Source organism: Erpetoichthys calabaricus, chromosome 8 (genome assembly GCF_900747795.2).
Source record: "Erpetoichthys calabaricus chromosome 8, fErpCal1.3, whole genome shotgun sequence".
NCBI classification, from domain to species: Eukaryota; Metazoa; Chordata; class Cladistia; order Polypteriformes; family Polypteridae; genus Erpetoichthys; species Erpetoichthys calabaricus.
Window position 1 is genome coordinate 165,935,978 of NC_041401.2, and position 25,918 is coordinate 165,961,895.

At 39.7% G+C, this 25,918-nt stretch overlaps 1 protein-coding gene across 7 annotated transcripts in view; it reads left to right on the forward strand.

The window, feature by feature from the left end:
• The window catches only part of hspg2 (heparan sulfate proteoglycan 2), a 517,600-nt gene extending 491,682 nt beyond the window's left edge, over positions 1 to 25,918 (forward strand). For all 7 annotated transcript variants that reach the window (XM_051930340.1, XM_051930335.1, XM_051930339.1 and 4 more), the window contains 6 exons: positions 8,615 to 8,690; positions 13,799 to 13,877; positions 15,216 to 15,286; positions 18,590 to 18,673; positions 18,754 to 18,857; positions 21,643 to 25,918. In XM_051930340.1, the coding sequence (XP_051786300.1) occupies positions 8,615 to 8,690; positions 13,799 to 13,877; positions 15,216 to 15,286; positions 18,590 to 18,673; positions 18,754 to 18,857; positions 21,643 to 21,815 (587 nt within the window). In that variant the 3' untranslated portion in view covers positions 21,816 to 25,918. The remainder of the gene's footprint in view (positions 1 to 8,614; positions 8,691 to 13,798; positions 13,878 to 15,215; positions 15,287 to 18,589; positions 18,674 to 18,753; positions 18,858 to 21,642) is intronic.

A 25,918-nucleotide genomic window follows, 5' to 3' on the forward strand; every position in this document is an offset into this window, starting at 1 on the left:
TCAGGGCGGCACGGTGGCGCAGTGGGCAGCGCTGCTGCCTCACAGTTGAGAGACCTGGGGACCTGGGTTCGCTTCCCGGGTCCTCCCTGTGTGCAGTTTGCATGTTCTCCCCGTGTCTGTGTGGGTTTGCTCCGGTTTCCTCCCACAGTCCAAAGACATGCAGGTTAGGTGGATTGGCGATTCTAAATTGGCCCTAGTGTGTGCTTGGTGTGTGGGTGTGTTTGTGTGTGTCCTGTGGTGGGCTGGCACCCTGCCTGGGATTGGTTCCTGCCTTGTGCCCTGTGTTGGATAATAGATGGATAATCAATTCAATCTATATATATATATATATATAAAAATATATAAAATTATAGCTCTGGGTGTCTTAAGGAACTTTCATGATGACTTTATTTAATTGTATTTCTTTGAACCCCTGTCTGTTTAACCCCTAGGTCCAGTTAATTTTGAAAGGTCTAGTTGATTTCTGGAGCATGTGAAAATACATTAAAAAAAATTCTCGGGCCATTTCCAAGCAGACACAAATGCACTTCATTTTGAACAGCAGTACAGTATACAGTATGTTATAGCTAATGGTTCTCAACATGTAAGAATTGAATAACGCCATGCAATATGATGTAGTCCAGTTTCATTGTTACCAGTGCAGTGATTTTGGTACCAGATTCGTCTTTTTAACTTGATATTCAGTGGTGACAAAGAAATACCAGTAACCAGAGGTGATTCTGGGGACTCTGGGAGTTCTAAGCAAAAAGCTCTGTTATTGAAGTTAGAGCTCAGGTGAAAGCGTCTCCTGGCACCTGGTAGATGTCAAGTAAGACATCTGTAAAACAACTTTAAAGATGAAAACTTATCTCACCAGAAGCAACAGTGATAGGAAGAGTCATGACTGCTGAGGGACCACATTTGGACTTCTTAGACACCCGTCCAACTTACCCTTGCCCTGTGGCTGAATTGATGCTGCCAATGTTATCGTTGTGCACTGACTACAGTGTGTTCTGGAGAGACTAAAGCTGAATGGTCAACTTGTCTGAACCATCTGAGTCAATCCAATGTTTGTAAATGATCTTTGTGATTTATGAAATTAGCTCAGATTACATTTAATGTTACTAGAAAAGCAACGTTCATCACAAACACTCTCACAACAGAGACCCTTAGGGGTGTCCGACCATGTCGTTGGAGTGCTCTGCTTCCACAGAAATTTGTGGACTTGCCAATACAATGAGTAAGTATGCAAACAGACGCCCTTGGGGCCCCCTTCCAGTTTGGGGCCCCAGACAATTGCCTGCCTTGCCTGCTCTGTCGCTGCACCTCTGCCAGCAACAACAGGCAACACATTTACTGCATTTTACTCATAGAAGTAGCAACATATTTGGAATAAGGTACAAAGTATTTTTTGGTAATACTTTAGCTTAGGCCCTGTAATGGGCTGGCACTCTGTCTGGCGTTCGTTCCTGCCTTGCACCCTATGCTACCCGGGTTAGGCTCCAGCAACCCCCAACCACCACAACCCTGTTAAGGACTAAGCAGATTAGAAAATGATTGACTGCCCGGAGTTTGTTTCCTGCCTTGCACCCTGTGTTGGCTGGAATTGGCTCCAGCAGACCCCTGTGACCCTGTAGTTAGGATATAGCAGGTTGGATAATGGATGGATGGATGGACTTTAACAAAGGCTTTTTTGTGTTAATGCCACTTAAAAATCATCTCTGTGCAGTATGGCGTTTGACATGCAGGTAAAATTACTTATGAATGTGAGGGATTCACAGGCCATACATTGAAGTATGCAAAATCAAAAGAAGTCTCTCTAATTTAGGACACTTCTGACAGTTCCAAAGTGAAGTTATTTGAATAGGCCACATATCTATCTATCTATCTATCTATCTATCTATCTATCTATCTATCTATCTATCTATCTATCTATCTATCTATCTATCTATCTATCTATCTATCTATCTATCTATCTATCTATCTATGATGAAAAAAAGCACAAGAGATCAATCAACGTCCTTCTTATAATTGCTGATTTTCAGATTTTGCTGATGATTACTTTATGGTTATTTGACATTGAAATAGTAAGTACTGATTGTCATCTTTAAGATGAGGGGCATCACGTGATCATTCATATTGGTTTCATGAGTTTTTATAGCAATCAAATAACTTTTTCATGTACTGGTTGCATTTCCACACAAGGAACCACAATGCTGTGGGTAAAGATACTGCATGAAGTCACATGCTCTTGTCCAAAATGCTCTATTTGTGTGTTCTAAAAATGTCAATGAGTGCTTTCTTTCTTTGCATGCTTTCCTCATTAAAAATAATCAGGGTGCAGATGGCCACATTTTCATTTTCTTCCAACTTCTAATTTTGCATGCTACTGCTCAGAGAAGACTAATAATGTGTACTGTAAGGCAAAACGTATATGGACACCCCTCCAAATGAATGAAATCAACTGTTTCATTGTTAACAGGTGCATGAAATCAAGCACATAGCCATGCAATCTCAGTTGACAAACAGATGTGGTTGCACTGAAGAGCTAAGTGACGCTAAACATGCCATTGTCATTGGATTCCACTTTTGCCACAAATCAGTACATGACATATCTGTTCTGCTAGATCTCCACTGGTCTATATGTAAGTGCCATTATTGTGAAGTGGAGGGATCTAGGAGCAGTGACAGTCCAGCCATGAAGTGGAACACCACGCAAATTCACAGAGTGGGGCCAGCAAGTGCTGAAGCACATAACACATAAAAAATGACTTATCGTGTGTTGCATCATTCACAACAAAGATACAAACTGTCTTTGAATGCAACATCAGCATAAGAACTGTGAATAAGGGGCTTCATGGCCAAGCAGCAATACACAAGGCCAAGACCAACATGAATAATGCCAAGCGTCAGCTGGAGTGGTGTAATTAACAACGCCATTGGACTCAGTAGCAGTGGAAAAATGTCCTCTGGAGTGATGTATCACACTTCAACCATCTGGCAGTCTGATGGACAAATCTGGGGTTGGCAGATGTCAGAAGAACACTGCCCCCCAGTACACTGTGCCTAATGTACAGTGTAGTGGTGGAGGGATAATGGCCTGGGGCTGTTTTTCAGATAGATAGATAGATAGATAGATAGATAGATAGATAGATAGATAGATAGATAGATAGATAGATAGATAGATAGATAGATAGATAGATAGATAGATAGATAGATAGATAGATAGATAGATAGATACTTTATTGATCCTGGGGGAAATTCAAGAAAGGGTTGATCTCAGGGTTTGGGTGAGGTCTCTTTGTTCCAGTGAAGGGTACTCTTAATACTTCTGCATACAAAGACATATTAGATGACTTCCAACTTTGTGGCAACAGCTTGGGGCAGGCCTTTGTGTGCTAAGCTAAGTCCAAACAGATATGGAGGCCTTCACACAACCTTGACCTCACCTATCTTGAACACCTTTGGGATGAACTGCAATTCTTTTGGCCGAATGTATACAAGTTCTCACAGACACACACCACAATCTCATGGAAAGCCTTCCCAGAAGAATGGAGGCTGTTATAACCTCAAGAGGTCGAGGAGCAACTTTACATTCTTGCCCATGGTTTTGGAATGGGATGTCCAACAATGCTCATATAGGTGTGATGGTCAGGTGTCCATAAACATTTGGCCATATAATGTGTTTTATTTCTTCTACTAGCTGCATTGTAATAATTGTGCAGGCTCTCAGTGAAGTTCTGATGTGCTGTCTTTTGTTGTCATGAAGTGTTGCGATGACGTATTCCTGGTCCTGTTGTTGCCTGCAGATTCTCACAATTAGGATGCTGTTATTTTTAAACTGATGCACAACTGGATTTTGTGTGGTTCCTGTTTGTTAATCTAAGCAACATTTAACAGATGACACATTCTTGCATTAATTTTATGTGCATGTTTTTTTGTGTTCATTTTTATATTTGATGCACAATTTAAAAAAAATATATACACCATTATTCAGTTCATGGATAATCAAGGTTCTAAATAACTGCCCTTCTGGGTCGATGAGTATGATTTGTTCACAGTTATTTATTTTGGTAAAAGTTTCACCCAATGCCATTATCAAGTGTACAGTGCACTTGTTTCAATATTTCAGATGAAATGGCTCTGTCAGTGTCCCATAAGAAAGTCAGCAGTGGCCAGCACTTTACACTTCAGCCTGTAGGCTATGCTGCTTGTATGAAAAGGACACTCATGTAAGACAAAAACAATTGAATGAATTTATGAAAACTTAAAACTTTGTTAATTATTAATAAACATTACTTTCTGGCACCATCATAGACAAGATACAGTGCAGTGGGCCTGTCATCTTTTGAATGGTGAATGTGCACATAATATTTACCAAATCCGCTACTAATTGTAAAATTCCCTTTTAAAATGTATGACGTGTTTTGCAAATCTGCACATTAACTTATTTTGGAGTAAATTGACCATTTTTTGTGAGCATTGTGTGTATTGTGAAGTAATGTGATGAGATGATTAGTTGCTATTGTGGGTTTAGACCTGTGGAACCCCCTTGGGTTTTTTTTTTACTTTTGTTCTTGCAGTGTCCAACAGTTCAACAGTTCTCCTCTGCAGTTTCGAGACGGATAAAGTTACTGTGGTTGAGGTGGAGTTTCACCAGTAACTAAACTCTTTGAAGTTCTGTACATACGTAGTGTGTGAATCAACACTTCACTGAAGCACAAGGTGTATGCAGGAATATTTAGTCAGCCCACTAGTGTTCTATGTCTCATACTGGTGGGTGAAGCATTGCAGGATTATGAGTGTAGACTGTTTAAAAGACAACTGTTAAAATTAGATATTTTTATATGATTCGTCTTGCAGTTCAGCAACCAAACATTCCACCATATATTGTATTGTGTATGACTGAACGTAACAAAATTTGATCTGATTTCTAAGACACAGTGTTCTGCCTTGCAGCATAGCTGTTTGTTATTCAGAGGAATGTTAACACAGACTTCATGTAAATAGTTGCAAGGAAGAGGAAATAGAATTACAGGAAGTGGTTAGAGAGCATGCTTCACGAATAGTTTGTGATTGTTAGTCCCGTTGAAGCAAAGCCTTCTCACTGTACTGTTCTTGTCTTTGGCATTTGAAACTGGGACTAACAAACACAAACTATTTGTGAAGCATGCTGTCTAACCACTAACTTCCTGTAATTCTATTTCCACTTCCTTGCAGCTGTTTACATGAATATTCATAAGTTTGTGTTAACATTCCTCTGAGTAACAAACAGATATGCTGCAATGGCGGAGGAACACACAATGCCAGTCCTTATGTGATACAGCAGCAGCATTTGACTATTTTTTGTGTGTGTTATTACACTAGCTGAAGTGCCCAGTGTTACCTGGTGTGGAAAGCAGCCCGGACACAGACAGGCGGACACCATAGTTACAACACCCAACACACGTTTATTCATATTTACACAAGTGAAACACACACAACCCCAAAACTCCCTCTAAAGTCCAGGCCTTTCTCACACTGCCTCTCTTCAGGCCGCCTCCTTTCCTCTCCTCCCAAGCTCCGTCCTTCTCCACTCCCGACTCAAGCCACTGAACGGAGGAAGGTGGCCCCTTTTATAATCACCCAGATGTGCTCCAGGTGCTTCCCAATAATCGTCCACCGGCACTCCTCAGTATGGCGGAAGTACTGGCTGCGCACCCGGAAGCACTCTGGGAGTCCCTGGTCGTCTTCCCCCCAGCACTTCCAGGTGTGGCCAGGGCTCCTCAGGCATTGGGGCACCCCCTGGAGGTGGCCACGGGCCCCTATAGGGTTGAGCTTCCAAGCTCAGTTCCCGTGCTCCCCAAAGCCACCAGGGCAGTCGCCCACTCGTGGTCTGGAGTAGGCGTAATCCCTCCTCCAGTCCTTCCGGGCATCCCGGCTGGGTTCCAGCCCCAGCCGCTTGCCAAATTGGGTATAAATAAAATGGTAAAAGAATCTGTCTTTTGGAAATTCAACTTCTTAACACAACCTATGATGAGACAAACATATACTCTTACATGAAAGACAAGACTGTGAAGTTGTTCTCCAAATTAGTTGAGAAGAAGATGCTGTACCTGTGGTGTTAGATGAGATCGTGCTTTGGCCTCCACAAACATTTGTATACACTGATAGCTGTGTCCTCCCATCAGTCCCAGCATGCTCCTGTTGCTTTATGGGAATTGTAGTCCCTGTGTCAGCAGTAGTTTTTGGGCTGCTTCTCCCTCTTCCCCGTTATGCCATATAGTCTATGTTTTAAGTTGGACCAACAACAATGCACATGCAAAATTTTCAGCTGTTTTTGCATGATTGGTAAACAAACAAACAGACATAAAAACAGCTAACAACTTTAAATAGATTAGCAGTTCTTAAACTTTTCTCTTGCAAACCAATTTTTATGTTTTTTGAGTCTTCGAGACCCAGAATTGCTGGTGACTGTCATTCCTCTCCCTCTTGAAAAATTGTTGCTGAGTTTCATCCCCTTTGTCACTTGGAGAATCATTGCCGACCATCATCCCATTTGTCACTTGGAGAATCGTTGTCGACAGTTACATCTGTTGTTACTTGGAGAAACACTCCCAACCGTCACCCCTTTGTTACTTGGAGAATCGTTGGCAACCATCATTCCCTTTGTCATGTGGAGAATTGTTGCTGACCATCTTCCCATTTGTCACTTGGAGAATCATTCCCAACCATCACACCCTTTGTTACTTGGAGAATCATTGCCGATCATCACCTGGGGGTGGGGGGTCAAACTGCCCATGGCAACCCATCACAAGACTCCCCGCACCCCGCACATGACCCTTTCCCATTATGTACTATTTTGATTCTCAAATCTACTTTGCACAAATCCAGACAACATGCAATCCAAAATAGGTCACAATCCATAGTTTAAGAAACTACGATATAGATAATATTAGAGTGAATCAAATGAAAATCTTAATTTATTGCAGCAAAGATGTCATACAACTGTGTAATTTTTCTACGTAATCTCCATGGCATTCGACAAAAGTTCTCCAGCGCTTACAAAGTGCCTGGATTCTTCAAAAACACAGAGTTTCTTTGAGGTAGTGTGGCATGTCTCCTTCTTCTCACTTTTTCTTGTTGGATCATTCTGAGCAGCTACAGACTACTAGCTGCGCTGTGATCTCCTGCATATTGGACACTGGAGATGCATTTTAATGCTCGGTGTAAATGTATTCGACTATATATGGATTTGATCTATGAAAAGAATGTTACAGGAGTTTTTTGAGAAACCTCATTGTCATTGCATACTCTGTGTATCACATTTAGGATATTAATGAAGAGGTCCGCTTTGTAGCTTGATTTTTACTGATTTGAGTATTGTGCTGCAATTTTATAATTACTTTCAGTCATCTTGTGCCCACCCCACTTTCCACCTGCTTAAGAACCATTTGTTTAAAGAGTTCTTAAGGCTACCCTAGACATGATTATTTGCTAACTCAACTACAGGATCCCTAGCACATTTTCTCAAAATGTTTCACACACACAACGCTCCTCCAAACACTTCTCTTACTTTGTTCACCCCATCAGTCCTCTTCTTCTCCAACCAGATGAGCACTCATCATCATTTGCTCTTCAACCTCCAAACTCAAAGTGAGACTGGCTAGATCACAGGTGTCAAACTCTGGTCCTCGAGGGCCGCAGGGACTGCATGTATTCATTCTAACCATCTTCTTCATTAGTGAGCCGTTTCTTACTGCTAATTAACTTCTTTTCCTTTCGTTTTAATTAACTTGACTCAGGCCCCTTAATTGTCTCCTTTTCCTTAATTAGTAGCCAAACAATAATGAGACATCAAACAAGCCACCATATGACTGAAAAACGGAAAACTCAACAGATTTGGAAATGTCTGCTGTGGCAGAATGAGAGCAGCAACAAGCCATTGAAATAAATAACAGGCTTAATTAAAAGCAAGAATCAGCTTCTCATTAGGAGACTGGTTGGAGTGAAATTGGTTGGAGTTTGAAATCCCAGTTTAGCTGGTCATCTGTTGGCTCGTTTCAAGTCTCATTTCTGTTTGGCTGCCATTTAATGAAGAAACAAATCAATTCAGAGGACTGAATCCTTAAAAACAGGGATATTAAAATAAAGGGAAAAGGAGTTAATTTGCAGTGAGAACTACTCACTGATTAGGAAAAGGGTTAGAATGAAAACCTGCAGCCACTGCGGCCCTCCAGGCCCGGAGTTCGACACCCCTGGGCTAGATGATGCTTTTATTTGGAAAACTTCCAGGTAGACCTTGAGAACCACTTCCATGTTTTAAAGCCATGGTACTGGTGCTGTACAGATAGAATTCCACCGTAGTTGCACTAAGTGTTCCTGCATCTCTTCCCTTCATCTTGTTGAACTGAAGAAGGTCTGGGTGGCTGTCCTCCCTGGTAGCCTGGTGAGGTTAAAACATACTGTAGCTTGGGGAACTTCAAAGACCATAATAAGATCTGGGGTCCTGACACACCCATTTCTGTAATGGTGAGGCCTCTTGCTGATCTCAGACAGCATCACTGTACCGGTCTTTTTTACATCATTTCATAAATTCGATTGGTACTGCTTTCTTTCAATGCACAATAACAGTGAATTCTATTTCTACTTTCAGAATCACCTATTCAGTATTCTGCATACTTCTCTGATGGCGGCTATATGGCTTTACCAAAGCCTATGTTTCCCAGAAGGTGAGAAAAAATCAATTATTTCAAATGTCATTTATCCAGTAGTATTTTTTAAGATTTGTGATTGTTTTGTCTGCAAAATGTGCAAATTATATGTCTGTGACAGTTTAATGAATTACTAATATTATTTAGTCTTAAAATTAAGTAATCATTGCCTTTACAGATGTTTATATATAACTAGCAAAATACCCGTGCTTCGCACCGGAGAAGTAGTGTGTTAAAGAGGTTATGAAAAAAAAAGGAAACATTTTAAAAATAACGTAACATGATTGTCAATGTAATTGTGTTGTCATTGTTATAACTGTTGCTGTCTTTTATATATATATATATATATATATATATATATATATATATATATATATATATTATATATATAATATACACACACACATAAACATTTATATACATATACATATATATACATATCTACATATACACATCTACATATATATACACACATACATAAACACACACATAAGACTTACTGAGTGAAACGGGCTTTCATTGACAATCATGTTACGTTACTTTTAAAATGTTTCCTTTTTTTTTCATAACCTCTTTAACACACTACTTCTCCGCTGCGAAGCGCGGGAATTTTGCTAGTATATATATATATATATATATATATATATATATATATATATATACATATACACACATACATGCAGTTTTAATAACACAGAAATCAATATAAACATTAACATCATTATCATATGAGAATATGAAGTAATATATAAGAAGCACATTTCATATAAATATAAATTATTAAACAGTAAAATCTTCTTCTGTAATTTGCTACCGTGGCAATTTGTGTGTCTGTCCAGGATTTTAAATGACCTGTAGCTCGCAAACCGTTTCACCTATACACTTGAAATGTGGTACACATATAGTACGTCACGTCTACTATCCGCTTTATGGGTGATGATTGTTTTAGTCTTTTTATCTTTATTTTATTTTATTGTAGAATCAACTCCTATCTGCGCACAGCAGGGCAGCCGTGGGCGGATGCGTATGGTGTATTCACTCCATGTTATCGTGCATTGCGCTGTCAGTGGTATTTTGATAAAAGAATTTGAACAACATATAAGAAGCGTATAAATTATTAAACAGTAAAACATTAACATTTAAGAAGTAAAGTTACATTAAGTACTACTGCAGTGCCTTCGGGTATACCTCATTTTTTGTTTGCCCATTACATGCTTAAATGTATACATTTTTTGGTGCACCTACCCGAGAACACGCGACATATAACCGAGCGTGGGAGAAGCATGGATTTTAAACACGCGTTGAGTTGATCTGCTGGTCTCCCTCGTGGAATAACTGGTAATGTTTGACTAAAATCTACAGCGAGTAAAACGACATTACCTCCTATTTTTTTTTTTTACGATCTCTGAGATCTTGCTTTTTTCGGTTCAAGGCTTCATAAGCTCTTTTATGTTGTATGGTGTACTTATCCCAAACCATCATCTTTGAATGTTGCAAGACTTTCGCCTTGTATGTAGATCGGGGTAATTACATTCATTGCATTCCTAGTCTGAATCACAATCTGATTGTATGGGTGGTTACCTGGCACTGTAGGGTTGCCACCCGTCCTTTAAAATACGGAATCGTGCCGCGTTTGAGAATGAAATTGCGCGTCCCGTTTTGAATCAATACTGGATGGGATTTATCCCGTATTTTTTTTATCATTTTTTTTAAAGCAGCGTTTCATGCAAATCATCCCACACGCATTTTATGAAGATGCCTCCTTTCCTACTTTTGATTGGGTAATACTTGATGTCATCGTTAGTTTGATTGGTGTTTTTAACTGTCCAGTGAGGAGGGCGTGTCTTTTAAGTACAGTCTGCAAAGTGTTGGCACTGAGATGTGGCGTCAGCGCCATACTTGAAGCCCCTAACGTTGCGGTCAGCAAGTCGGCTAACATCCGCCATGTGCCGTCTTTCAGTTGCGAGAAGCAGATCATAGAATGGTTGAAACTGTTGCCCCTAACGTTGCACCACGGCGTGTGGTTCGTTTATACCTCGTGTGTTCTCATTAAACTTTTATCTCGCGAATATGTTATTGCAATCCGCAGCGGGAGCGTTTCTATAAACTTAATTTAAACTTACGTTTTACACCGTGCTTTCTTTCCCTTATGAACATGCTTGTATGCTTAACTCGCTCCGTTCTCAATTGTTTAATTAATTTTTTGCTCTTAGCTGTTCGCGGCTCTTCCTCCATTTCCCCCTACTTCGTTCTTTTATCTCGCGAATATGTTATTGCAATCCTTAACGGGAGCGTTTCAATAAACTGATTGAAAATAGTTTTGCATTTACCTTTTTAGTAAAAGGCGAGCTTTTAAGCCTGAGAAATCAGCCCGTAAATGCACACGTTTAATTGCACATGTGTTAATATGTATGGTTACACAGTATTAAAAGACAGTGAACAACGTCAGTTACCTTTGTTCCCGCGTTTGATAAAAGGTGAGCTTTTAAGCCTGAGAAATCACCCCGTAAATGCACACGTTTAATTGCACGTGTTAATATGTATGCTTACACAGTATTAAAAGACAGTCAAAAATTAACGTCATTTACCTTCGTTCCCGCGTGTGACTCGTGCTGTAAATCTCTTCCTTGTTTTTAGTTCACGTGATTACGTAGGAGGCGTGATGACGCGATACGTGACTCCGCCTCCTCCATTACAGTGTATGGACAAAAAATATGTTCCAGTTATGACCATTACGCTTTGAATTTCGAAATGAAACCTGCCTAACTTTTGTAAGTAAGCTGTAAGGAATGAGCCTGCCAAATTTCAGCCTTCCACCTACACGGGAAGTTGGAGAATTAGTGATGAGTGAGTCAGTGAGTCAGTCAGTCAGTCAGTGAGGGCTTTGCCTTTTATTATTATAGATTACACCCTTAAATGACTACTAAACACAGAAATTCTGTATATATTTTTTAAATGTTATTTACCCCATGTTGTTTGCAGTGGTAGCCAAGAAAAAAATGTAATGTCATGTTTTTCTAGAGAAAGGACATAGCAAAGATGCTTTTGAATTGAAGTCCTGCCTCCTCTCTCATTCACTGGTCAAGACCCCATTTTTCAATACAAAAGTGTGACCCCTCAGTGAAGGGACTTCCTATTTGTGGATTATTTTAATTTTGTGGAGACATTTATTTAATAACATTTTAGCAAACAAATCCATGTGTATTACATGTTGTGAGTATACAACTGGATTACTTGAAGTGTGGTTTATGTGACACAAGTGTTGTAAAATTTGTGGACATTTTCTATTGTTTGCTGATGTTCATAAAACTTTGTTATGTCCTTTCTCCATGAAAACGTAACATTGAAAATTTTTCTCGGTCACCACTACAAACTACATGGGATAAATAATATTTAAAAAAAATGATCATGTTTGGGTGCATTCCCTTAATTCCCAAAACATTGTGAGAATATGGAAAATGCTAATAAGACAAAAAGGAGTAATTTGCAAATTTACTTTGTAGTGTAAAGATAAGGTACTTCACGTTTTACCTATTCAGCTACATTGTTTTATAAAGATACTTATATACATTTATTCTGAAGATGCATTACATTCCAAAATAATAACATCACTACTGCTGGATCATTGAGAGTTGCAGCCCATTTTCCTTGCAGTGGCTACAAAGCTGTAAGTTGGATGGGATCCAAAAATATACAAACAGACAATTTACACTCATAGATAAATCTACCGTGCACATCAGAATGTTAGGTTACATAGCATGACGTGAAGACTACCAGTCAAGGGTGGCTATGTTTAAACTTTATAACATGCTAGTGAGGCCTCACCTGGAGTACTGGGTGCAGGTTTGTGTCCAGGCCACAAAAAAAGACATAACAGCACCAGAGAAAGGCCAGAGAAGAGTGAGTAGGCTGATTCTGGAACTGAGAGGTCTGAGCTATTGGGAGAGATTAAACGATGTTGAACCTTCTTTGGGGAACAGCAATTAAGAGATGACATAACAGTTTTTTTTTAATTATTAAAGAAATTGGTATAGTGGATCCAGGCTATATTTTCTATGCTGTGGCTCTGTTACAGGAAACTCTCTGGACCCCTCAGAAGGTTGTAGCGAATGATAGAATTGAATCAAAACTGAGTGCCATTATGACAATGCTTCACATGCTCTCTCTGACACACCAACACTGAGGAATTTCAGACAATGAATTATTCAGCAGAAGTGTGTCAAGAAACACAAGGGGGTGGGGTGGAGGGGTTCCTTAATACCAACAGCAATACATCTGCATAACACCTCACTATGACTATGACAGCCAAATCAGATGTTTTCTTTCTTTTTAATTTTCTTGCTTTTTAGTCATTCTGGTGTGTGTACGGACCATAGTGCGTGCGTGTGAGTGTTTATTTATTTTCCTATTTATGTATTTATTTATTCAAGGAGCTTTTGTAAATAGCCATATTTTGCCCTGGTGACAAATAAAATTCTAACCAATCGAATCTAATACAAAATGAGTTCCACAAAAATAGAAAAATTAGGAAGTTTTTCTTCACAAAGAGAACCATTGATACATGGAATAAATTACCAAGTAGTGTGATGGACAGTAGGACTTTAGGGACCTTCATAACCCCACTTGATGTTGTTTCTGAGGAATTAAGTGGATAGGACTGGCAAGCCTTGTTGGGATGAATGGCCGGTTCTCATTCAAGTTCTCCTAATGTTCTAACATTGATTTCTATAGTAGGTGTTTTACCTCGTGTGGCTGATATGGGCTTAGCTATTTGGTTGTGGGGGCTACCGTTTCTCCTAATGTGTCAGGATGGTCATTAGACATCTGTGATTTTATGGCCTCCATGTGGATTTAAGGTGAAAACAGTCCATGGAATATTGCAAGTCTCATTTGAGTGCTGGACTATTTAACTTGCATGACTCTTTTACCTGTGCAAAAATCATTGTACAGCGATGTAATTAAAATAATTCAATAACATTCAGGCTTTCAAAATGTTACACAATTGCCACAGCTTTAAGTACTCCTCAGTCTAAGAAACTATAGACAAGCTTGCAGAATACAGCCTAAGGTGTTCTTTTCAGTGGTCAGATCAATGCTGGAGTAAACCCTGTGCTATTCATTCACAGTTCCCCAGAAGCTCCTGAAACTATTGAACTGGAAATCCACACAACATCACCTGATGGTGTGATACTTTGGCAAGGAGTGGTAAGTTTGTAGAACTTGTCAGTGGGCAATTATTTTCTAAATCAGTGGTTCTGCACGGTGGCGCAGTGGGTAGCGCTGCTGCCTCGCAGTTGGGAGATCTGGGGACCTGGGTTCGATTCCCGGGTCCTCCCTGCGTGGAGTTTGCATGTTCTCCCCGTGTCGGCGTGGGTTTCCTCCGGGCGCTCCGGTTTCCTCCCACATTCCAAAGACATGCAGGTTAGGTGGATTGGCGATTCTAAATTGGCCCTAGTGTGTGCTTGGTGTGTGGGTGTGTTTGTGTGTGTCCTGCGGTGGGTTGGCACCCTGCCCAGGATTGTTTCCTGCCTTGTGCCCTGTGTTGGCTGGGATTGGCTCCAGCAGACCCCCGTGACCCTGTGTTCGGATTCAGCGGGTTGGAAAATGGATGGATGGATGGATGGTTCTTATACTGTAGTCCTGATCGGCCATGTAATTGCTGATTTTCTTTTATTAACCTTAATAGAAAGTAGTTCTTTTCCTACACTCTGATATATATGTATTGTAAATATTGCATATTATATTTTAGAAAGTTATGCACAATGTCATTGAGACCTTTTATATAAACAACACCTTAAGCAAAAAATTGATTTGCTGATTTTGGGAGAGCACTATTTGTGACTGAGACCTTCAGGTACAGAGCGTTTTAGTTCCAATACTTTATTGGCTTTGTGGGGTGTCACCAAGCTCTAAAAACCCAGACACAAATAGAACAAAACAGCCCAGGGTTCAAATGTCCATTTTCTCTGACAAAAATACCTTCAATCAGGCTTCTTCTACAGTATACAATGCAATTCTCTGCTACTTTTCTGGTCTCTTCCTCTACTCTGCCCCAGCAAGCTTTTGTGCACCTCCTCCTGACTCCAACCCTCTGAGTGAAGAGAGGTGGCTCCCTTTATGCCAAACCTGGGGGTACTTCCAGTGCTACAACATCACACAGATGAAGCACATCCAAGTCAGGAGGAATCCCCCCAAAACTGGGATGCCTGCTCTCAGCAACTCCCTCTGGAGGCACCCATGGCACCCCATGGGGCTGACCAACAGGGCTACAATTCCCAGGTTGCACTATTGGTATCCAACAAAGTGATTCTGGGTGAGTATACAGTCCTGACAGGCAGTCTCTCCCTGTCCCTTTTATTAAATGGGCCTTCAAACCAGACAATGTGTCCATCGGTCCCATTCTGGGGACCAGTTCACCCATGCCTTCTATTACAACATCTATAACTGGTAATACTTATACTTTTTATATTTTAGAACCATTGAATTTGTTTTTGTTAACACACATGTAAATCAGAAATAACACTGTTTTGTGAAATCTTACAGGAATTAGGTGAAGATGGAAAAGGCCAAGATTTTATTAGCCTCGGGCTTGAAAATGGACATGTTGTTTTCAGGTACGAAATCCTTGTCTTATTTCATGCCATTTCCTGTACTGCTTTGTCTTTGTGAGAACTGTGATGGAAACGTGTTGACCAAACCAGAAAAGACCTGACTTCGCTAGTATTAGTGTCCCATTCCTCCAGGGAAATTCCTAATTCTTTTCCCAGTATACCTCCTATAGCAAGTGTGCCATTTACTTGCTCACTAGATGCATTGAACACTTCTATCGGCTCCTGTCAGTGCAGAGTAGCAGCATTTCCAATCTGATTGTTTCCAAAGTCGTCAGAACTAGTAATGAATAAAATGATTTGTGCAAAATTGAATTCACGACAAAATTCAGTGAAATCCTGAAAGAAAGGAAATTAGTTCCTGTCAAGAAGCATTTACATGCATTAATCCCATATGTGGGTTGCTTGTTGGTACAGTGGTAGTGTTACTGCCTCGCAGTAACTGAACCAGCATTCACATCCCAGGTCCTCCCTAAATGCAGTTTTTTTTTTTTTCATTGCACAAAAAAGCACCCAACAGCCCAAGTGTCTTACTTTTAAACATTTTAGTGAAATTCAGAGCAAACCGTTCACACAAACTATAAGGATAAAGGTTTATAATACATTAAAAAAGGAGGAAAGGGGAAACTTCTTGTGTTTTGTAAGTATCTAGGTTACATTTTTTAAGATTATCTATTATCATATACACTAGGACAACATTGTGGACTGTAGAGAGTAGGGAGCAGATAGAGGAGACCCTGGAGAGGTGGAGATATGCTCTAGAGAGGAGAGGAATGAAGGTCAGTAGGAACAAAACAGAATACATGTGTGTAAATGAGAGGGAGGTCAGTGGAATGGTGAGGATGCAAGGAGTAGAGTTGGCGAAGGTGGATGAGTTTAAATACTTGGGATCAATAGTACAAAGTAATGGGGATTGTGGAAGAGAGGTGAAAAAGAGAGTGCAGGCAGGGTGGAATAGGTAAAGAAGAGTGTCAGGAGTAATTTGTGACAGACGGGTATCAGCAAGGGTGAAAGGGAAGGTCTACAGGACGGTAGTGAGGCCAGCTTTGTTATATGGGCTGGAAACGGTGGCACTGACCAGAAAGCAGGAGAGAGAACTGAAGGTGGCAGAGTTAAAGATGTCAAGGTTTGCATTGGGTGTGATGAGGATGGACAGGATTAGAAATGAGTACATTAGAGGGTCAACTCAAGTTGGAAGGTTGGGAGACAAAGTCAGAGAGGCGAGATTCCATTGGTTTGAACATGTGTAGAGGAGAGATGCTGGGTATATTGGGAAAAGGGTGGAGTGGTGGCTCTGAGGCTAAGGATCTGCGCTGGTATCCAGAAGGTTGCCGGTTCGAATCCCCGTCATCAAAAGAGATCCTACTCTGCTGGGCCCTTGAGCAAGACCCTTAACCTGTAATTGCTCCAGGGGCGCTGTACAATGGCTGACCCTGCGCTCTGACCCCAAGGGGTATGCGAAAACTAACAAATTTCTAATACGAGAAATCGTGTAAGACGAAATAAAGAACAAAAAAATAAAATAAAATAAAGGATGTTAAGGATAGAGCTGTCAGGGAAGAGGAAAAGAGGAAGGCCTAAGAGAAGGTTTATGGATGTGGTGAGAGAGAACATGCAGGTGATGGGTGTAACAGAACAAGATGAAGAGGACAGGAAGATATGGAATAAGATAATCTGTTGTGGCGACCACTAACAGGAGCAGCTGAAAGAAGAGGAAAAAGAAGATCACATGCACTAGGACCTATTTTTGACCTACATACATAACGGTCAGAAAACTATACCTTTAATGCCTTTGTGTCTAGCAGTTTATGTTTCTTTCTAGCTGTTTAGCTTCAGTCTAAGAGCTATGCTGTTACCACACAGGGCTAACATTAAGAACGTTCCGTTACTTTTATACTTATAGAGGGAGGGACAGAATCTTCCATTATCTATGTTAAAGCTACATTATATTTAAATTCAAATTAAGCAAAAACTAAGGTAAATATGCCATTAACTTAAAGGATTTGGTTCTTGCACACTCTTTTACAGAGATAAAAAAAAAATCTCTAGCTTGGAAATGTGGACTGCTGTCATACATTTTGGAAATTGCAGTCTGGTGAGGTCAGTTAGAAAATTCCATCTGCAAGCTGCTGGAATGCAGGGATGCAAAGCTCAGATAATCAAATTGTTTAAATAAATTTCTTTAAATCTAGTGTACCTTGATATACTGTCCATAAAAATCAAAAACATGGGGTATTCGATGAACCCTTTTTACATTGCTATGACTGCCTTCATTAGATTTAATACCAAGAACGCAAACACCAGGCTTGCTCTATAAACTGAATGGGAACCACCAGGTCCAAGGGTTATTACCATAATAAATACTGAACACCTTCTGAACACTGGTCCTTGCAGTCAGCTCCACCATTGTGGTTTTAAAAAGGTCCCTTTAGACTTCATCCCCCAGGCCTCATGTGATATGCAGGAGATGCTTTTCCAATGATGACACCTGGTATAGATGAATCCACTTGGTATTTCTAGGAGATCCTCTCTACCTGTTTTGGTTTCTCTTGCCTATTCGTCCAAACTTCGATCCGTTTGACTCAGTTCACCGCCAAGTCATGATTAGGTGATAGCTTAATACTTGTCTTTACCAGACTGTTTGGCCTTGCTCCATTCAATCGTTGACCTTTGTTCCATGTTGTCCTGATCCTTTGTACTACAGAAACCTGTTTTCCAATGTGGACAGTGCTTAATTACACTGAAGCCAAAGTGAAGTTTGCAAGGGTAGATTTACCCTTTCATTGACTAACCAGGCCTCATTCTTCTCCAGCCGTACTTCACAACCAGTAGTTGGCATCTTATCCTCCATCTCTAGAAAAACACAATTGGTTCATACTTGCAAACAAAGGTCTAAATATTTCAGTGTACATTTCTGAGTGCTGGGCACTTGTCCTTTGTATGTCACTTTGGATAGAAATGTCAACTAAATGACATAATGTCCCTTATTTTAACCTTTGTAAAATGCAAGCTATTCAGGCTGCTAAATGAGCTGTCTCTGCCTATTATCTCTACTTGATTTATCCTTATTCTAAATTTAGAACAGCAGTGATTTAAGCTTTTAATCTTTGTTTTTATTTTTTCTGCTTTTTATTCTATTTATATTCTCTGAAGAGGAATAACAGTTATCTTTTGTAGCAAGCCGTCAGTACGGCTCTTCTCAGACACAAGGCACTTGAAATAGCATGCTTCTGCATCTACCACTATCATTGTGCTCTTATCTGTTGTGAACACTTGGAAACATTGCTTTTGTGTTTCTGGTCTTTACAGTTATCAGCTTGGAAGTGGTGAAGCCAAAATCATATCAGAAGATCCTATTAACGATGGTGACTGGCACAAGGTTACTGCAGTAAGGTATGGAAATACCGGTTTGACTCTTGGTAGCAACTGAACAGTGGAAGTAGAGATGAACTGTGTTGTTTGTGCTCCTTTAGGGCTGGAAGGCATGGATATGTCCAGGTGGATGGAGATGATGTGGTGACAGGGGAGTCTGGAGGAGCTAAGGTCATGGTCAACACCAAAGGGAATATTTATTTAGGTAAGCTATTCTAACATTTACATAAAGATTAACAGTAAGCTCCTGAGGGCAAATGTGCATGAGTATAAAACCAAATGAGACTTTATTGATGACTGTCTAGATTTCACTCATTGTGCATGGTGCTTCTCTCTTTTCATTGGGTTATACAGTATTTTTATGTATTTATTTTTTTCCGCAGTCCTATATCAATTCATGTTCCCAATAGGAGCCATTTCCTAAACTCTTCAGCATATTGGATAGGACAGTCATTCACAGCCCATTGAGAGGTCATTTAGCTAGGGTAACGGCAGGTGAAGGCTGATGACACTATCTAATGGTCTGTAAAATGGACTGAAATTCCAGGGGGCTGTCAGCTATTTATTTAACACTCTGGTCAATACAAAATAAAGATTTCATCGTATCCACCAAAAATCACCGTCTATGGTGGATTTAGAAAGTATGCAGACCCCTACACTCCCTGCACACTTTGTGTTGTTGATTTATTTTCACCAATCTACACTCAGTAACCCAAAATGACATGTTTCAAGAAAAGTTTAGAAATTTATTAGAAATCAAAACCTGAAATTTCTCATTTACCGAAGAATTCAGACCCTTTGCTCTGGCATTCCAAACTGTGCTGAGGTGCATCCTGTTTGCTTTAGTTCTCCTTGAGATATATCTAAAAGTTGATTGGAGTCCACCTGTGGCAAATTTAATTGATTGGACATCATTTAGAAAGGTACACCGGTGTATATACAGTATAAGGCCCTTTCAATTTGCAGTTAACATCAGAATGAAAACCAACCCATGAAGTCCAAAGGACTCTCTGTAGACCCTCGTGATTACATTTTGGTAAGGCATACATTATGGTAAGGGTATAAAAATATTTTTAAAGTGAATGTTCCAATGCTATAAAAGACATAAAAGGCCTGTCAAAGGCTAGTAAAAGAAATGAAAATGGAGAGTTCCTCTGCCTGCTAGTGTGGATGGACAGGCTGAACTATGCCAGGTCATCATAGTTGGTCCCAGAAGGGGTTCCTCCTGCAGCACCCTAGAGTCAGATAATATCCTTCAACTTTCACTCAGTACATTAAAGAATGAATCAGCCCAGCATACACTAAAGATATCTGTTCTTCTAGTCCTCTGAATCTAAGCCACAGTGAAGTAATAAGTGGCCAGTGCAACTTCTCAGAGCTGACAGGTGGCATCAAAGAGATGTTATCTGAGATTGGTGGGACCAAAATGAATATCAGGCATGTTGGACACTGGCTTACGATGTTTTTTAAAAGGCATCTCAGAGCTGAAAGAGAGTGTGCCTGTTTCCTTCATGACACCCCTGTCTTCTAATGTGGTTTAAAGGCTTGACCCTTTAGACGAGCAGGACACCTCTGGCAGTGAACTGGTGAACTTGGAGTTGGGAGATGAATTGGGGAGAAAAAGAGTCCCAACATAGACAAAGAAAGAGATGGATGGTGACTCACTGGTATGAAAAAACGCAACATTGAATATTGTGAAAACCCTAAAGTTGAACTCGTCTTGATGTCTAATTATGCAAGGCATCAACCTTTTAGGGCTCTCCCCCGTTTTTGGTCCTCGAGGTCTGTAAAATTCTCATTTTTGGACCATATTTTGTGCTGGAAAATATAATCTCATGCTAAAGATAGGTGTCTTCAGCAAAAATTATCAGAAGGACTTGAAGTTGTGCATGCTACATCAACCAGCCTTGGGGCATCACCCTCTAATGGTATACAAGGGGTCAATGTTACTCCTTTACACAAATCCTTCAAAAAATTGGTTCGGTAATATAGGCCAGTGGCATGTCATTTTATGCTATTGCAAGGTTGCTTATAATGAATCTGATAATACTGATGGTATTTTATTCTTTAACAGTGGTCCTAGCCCTCTAAGAGCTACTCCCAAAAGGTTAAAAATGACAAATTTCAAACATAAGCATGTAGGGTATTGTTTTAGACTACCGTATATACTCACGTTTAAGTTCTCCCGTGGATAAGTCAGGGCTTGATTTTACCGTATAATTTCTGGTATTTTATAATGTCGGTCGTATAAATCGAATGCGGAAAACTCACGCTTTTGGTCCAAGAGAAAGTAACCACGGAGCACACTGCCTTTTATTTCTATGTATTGTGCCTACATGACCACACAGTAATACCCAAACTATTCCAAAGCGACATTTGCACTGTTTTGTGTTTTTTGTATCTCATACCTTCATACACCTTTATCGTAAGAGCATCCCTTATCTACAATGGAGCGTTCGATCAGAAGAAAACATGAAGCTGGTTTTAAATTAAAAGTCGTTGAAGTGGCAAAAGAAATTGGTAACTGCGCTGCTGCAACAAAATTCGATGTGTCTGAGAAACTGGTGTGAGATTGGAGGAGGCAAGAAGATGTAAAAAAAAAATTAAGTGTAGTATTTTTGAATGGGTGTATAAGTCGGGGTCTGATTTTATAATTGATTTTTCGGGTTTCAAGACCCGACTTATACTCGAGTATATACGGTAATTCAAGATCACTGATTATAAATGTTATTTTTGATTCCTTACTAAGAATCTAACCCTCAGTGGACCTCTAGCAGAAGGTGAAAAATGGCAAATGGCCACTACAATCAAGAATATTAGGACTTTAAGCATTTAAATTGAAGCACATATTTTAATATTTCAGATATCAATTCTTGTTTATTATGTACTTCTACCTGCTGAAGTAAATCGTTTCTTATGAATGCCCCAAATTAGGGTGGCTCACACTAATTCAGACTGTTTTCTTTTATTTATTTGTTTGTCTTCATCAGGGGGCACTCCAGACATTGAAATACTAACTGGTGGGAAATTCCAGTCTGGAATCACAGGATGTCTCAAGAACCTTGTCCTTATGAACGCCCGGCCAGGAGAGGCACCCCATCAACCCATTGATTTTCAAGTTCACGCCGAAGATGGGGACAATGTTAAGGAGTGTCCTTCTTAGGCTCTCCTGTGTTTACAAGGACAAAGACAAAGACTTTGGAGGGAAAAAAACATACAAAAAGGAAAAAAGAAATGGTGCTTTGCTGCTACCAAAAAAAAGAAAAAACAACAAAAGGATTGTCTTGTGTTCTGTATTGAAAAGCAAAAACAAAAAAAGAAAAATTAACAGGAAGTCTTTATAAATCATCCCCCTTTGTTGCATTGAATGAAGGACTGTAACAAACAGTAAGATTCAGGTCAGTCACCACTTTGCCCAACAATCAGCACAACAGAGCATCCTTATTGGCCCCTAGTCAAGGAAGAGCCTATGGAGTTTACCGTTTTTGTACAGCACTGAATTGTTTCTTACGGGATATAAACACAGCCCTGACCCAGTTTGGTAGTTTTGTTTTCTACAATCCAGGTTCTAATACTGTGTTTTTATGTCTTTGTGGCTGAGTTGTGTTAATACTTGAAGATTTATTTTTTTGCCCTTGTCTTTCATTTAACTATTTACCCCTTATGGTGCCCTCCGTGCCATGAAGTGGGCATGCTCTGGACCCTCTTGCAAGAAAGGATAAATCCTTGTAGCTCTGTGTTTGCCTTTTTGACAGATACAATTTCTGGGGTTTATTTCACTGAAATCTCTAATATTAAAGGAATCTTTCTCAACCCGTGGGGTTACTAGTGAGATTTGGACATTTTATTTAATTCCCAGAAGGGGATTTGGAGACTGATAGGAAAGTCTGGAATAGAATTCTGCAGAGAGGGTGATGGTTCCCTTACCTTCCCTGCAGAATTACTCTTAGACACAGTTTACTGAAATCACGCGTCCTATGACAGTGACAGTAAACATAGCAACACATAAACTGGCCGCATTCTAACGTTGACAATGACTGTGCCAGACTTTGAAGGAATGTCCAAGTTAAATTCCCTTCCTCCCCTTTTTACACATAAGAATAAAAATGGAGGGTCACACAAACCTTCTATTGAGGTCCTCAAGTATACAGAGGTTGACAATCATGCTCTTGTCATGCCTGTTCAATGGTGCTATTTTTGGGAAACTAAATCCCAATGAAAACTACAGTATTTATATTTAAAAAGCCATGGTGCTCCCAAGACTTCCTCAAGAAAATGCCTTTGGGTCATTCGTTACCTCTGATTTTATACGGCACTGAAAATATTTTGAGACATCATCTGATTTTTAGTGATTCTTGTTACTACTCCCCAGTTCCTTGATCCATCTGTAGAATAAAAAATCAGTTGTAAAGAGCAGAGTATCCCAATGATGTAGAGTGAAAAAGGTGGAAAGGTTTGAAAGCCAAAGCCTCAGGAACTTTAATCTAAAGCACTCCATATTCAGGTAGCAAGTGTTTAGTCAGTTTGGTTGCTGTCATACAAGATGAGTTAGCAGCCATGAAATGGCTTTCATCAAAGGTTTTATGGTTTCCTGAAAGGTCCCATTGACACATCAGCCAATCAGCCATATAGTGGTCATCTCAAACTGCCTCAACTATATAAGTGCCTCTGCTTTTCTATTTGGAGATCACCAAGATTGCATAGTGATAAACTGAAGAGCATTTTCCCAACTTTGAATAATGTGGAATCATGGTGCGCCTGGTCTTGAGTGATCATTTACTCTAATACTTAATCATATAAATTACAAGACAAATGTCTAAAAAAGCCATGACAACAACCTACTTTGACTCAAATGAGACTAGTAAGTTAATAACAGAAGAGTTGATTCCCCACCTTGTGTCCATTGCTGTCCCCACCACGAACTCAAACTGGATAAGCAGGCTTGGAAGTGGATTGGTGGAGGGTCGTGAAAGAAAGAAGGACCTCTGAACTCACTAAGTTAACGTGTGTATAATCTGCCCCCAAAATGTCAACAACACCATCATAAAGAAGAATTTGTGAAGAAGCTAAAAGCACCAAAAGCTTGTTTACCTTCCATGGTGGTTTAGATTCATCTGGTCCTTACTGAAGTTGCAGATTTTTGCTGTGCAGGCAACAGAAATGATTTTCATCATAATTTAGCTAATGTCTGGGTGAGTAGATGACACCATCGTATTCGACTCTGCCCTGATTTGTGAATTTTTCTCCAAATATTAACTAACACACAAATAAATTTCTAAACTCTTAAAATGAGAAAACGTCAACATTCAAACGACAGAGGCTCAAGTTCCAATGAAATGTAAACAGATATGCTTTGAATGGCATACCCCACAGCCGAACAGTGATTTCTGCTTCCGTTTCTCCTAGCAGCTTTCCTTCAGTATACCTGAAGAGAATGATTTAGCAGCCATCTATTTAAACTTCCCATCTTTCAATGAATCTATTGATTACATGAGCTCACCAATAATTTACAGAGTTTAAAGTTAGGCTTAATGACGTGACATTGTGCGTTTAAATTCAGAAATGATGAGTTGGGGCCTACAATTCCATCAAAGCCACTGTACTAAAATGAAGGATCCATGACTGTGACATTGCTGCTCTTTTTCCTCTAATTCTTTCCAGAAGCCATGACCAGAAAATACTTCAGTAGATCATTATCGTTGTCATCTTACTTTGGTGAACTCAGCCAGGCAAGCTGATTCATATAGCACCTTGTGTACGTGATCACTATCACAAAGCACTTTAGGAAAGCAGCACGGATAGTGAAGCATTCATGATGATCATTTACAAAATGGAAATGAGGGGCGTTTGTATTGCAGCATGAAAGTTCAGGCATGCTTTTTAGAACAGAATGGATTAAACACTCAGCGCAAGGTCACCTTATTTTATTTGCACACAATTAAAGGTCCCCGTGACCCTGCCCAAGATTAAGTATGCTTAGGAAATGGTGTGGTACAGTGAAAGGCTCCTGAGGCAGTGGTCACCATTAGATGAATTGAGAAGTTGGCCAAGAAGGGCCATCTAGTGGTCAGTGCAGAGTGCTGTGCCCTTTTGCACTAGATATCACTTCTCTTGTGTTCAGGAATCTGTGTAACAGCTGCTGGCAAGAGAACTAAGATTAGTTTGGACAGAAATTGTAATTAGCAAACAAACTGGTCTGGGTTGAGACCTTTTTTTACTGGTTCAAAAGACACGGATGTGTTGTCACTTTTGTCAAATCTATGCACGTTTCATTTTTATTCCTAAAAATAACACATAATACACACTTTAGCGTAATGGTCTGCCAGGCTCTAGACCTGTGGCCTGCTCTGTATCCTTCTTCATGCTCTTCTATTTGTAAGCCAAAAAAAAACAAATGATAATGGCGATCCTCCCGCCACATCATGTCTACGAGCTCCAGCATAAAAGAGGAAAAAGTGCCTTGTTCCTTTGCATTTGTGGTGATTTTTTTGTATGTTTTTTTTTTTTTTTTAGTAATTTCTGGATTCATTTTAGAATCAAAGCAGAAGACAAGTCAAGTCAAGCGAAGCAGAGCACATTTTAATTCTCCATGCATTCTTTGTCCAGCAGCTTAGTTTGCTGAATGACTTTGTATTTGAAGTACACGGTTGTTTTAGTCAAATGGAAGAATAATTCTCACTAACAGTCTCTAAAGTACCTGTTTGGGGATCACGCTTGGGCCCTCGGTCCTCTAGGCCCTAAGACAAATTCTTTATTGAAACTGGGAACTGGTGTCCTAATGCTGGCGGGCCTTTTATTGTAAAGGCCACTGTTTACTGACTGCGCCTAACTTTTGTCTTTTTAAATTTTTTTTTAGTTTTTTCAATTTTTTTTTCTTTCTTCACTCAAACGAAGTGCACCTCGACGTATAGAAAGCAAACCGCTTTGTTGTAAAGCTAGCAAGATGCAACTTGAGAGTAGATAAATGGAGTCTTCCTATTGCATTGTTAATTTTGGAGAAAGACTGATGAATAGGATTTTTACAGCCATGATATTCTTGCCATCATGTGGCTTTCTTTTCGCCATTTTAATTTCCCCAAATGCAGCTTTAATACTACTGAAATGTGTTGTGCTGTTGCTCTTTATGGTTTATTTTAAAACAATTTTTGGGTTAAAGATTTTTTTAATATAGGCTAAAATACCTGTATTGCATATATATATATATATATATATTTATCATTGCTTTTAAATGTTCTTTTATTAAACTGTCATCTTGCAGTACTACCA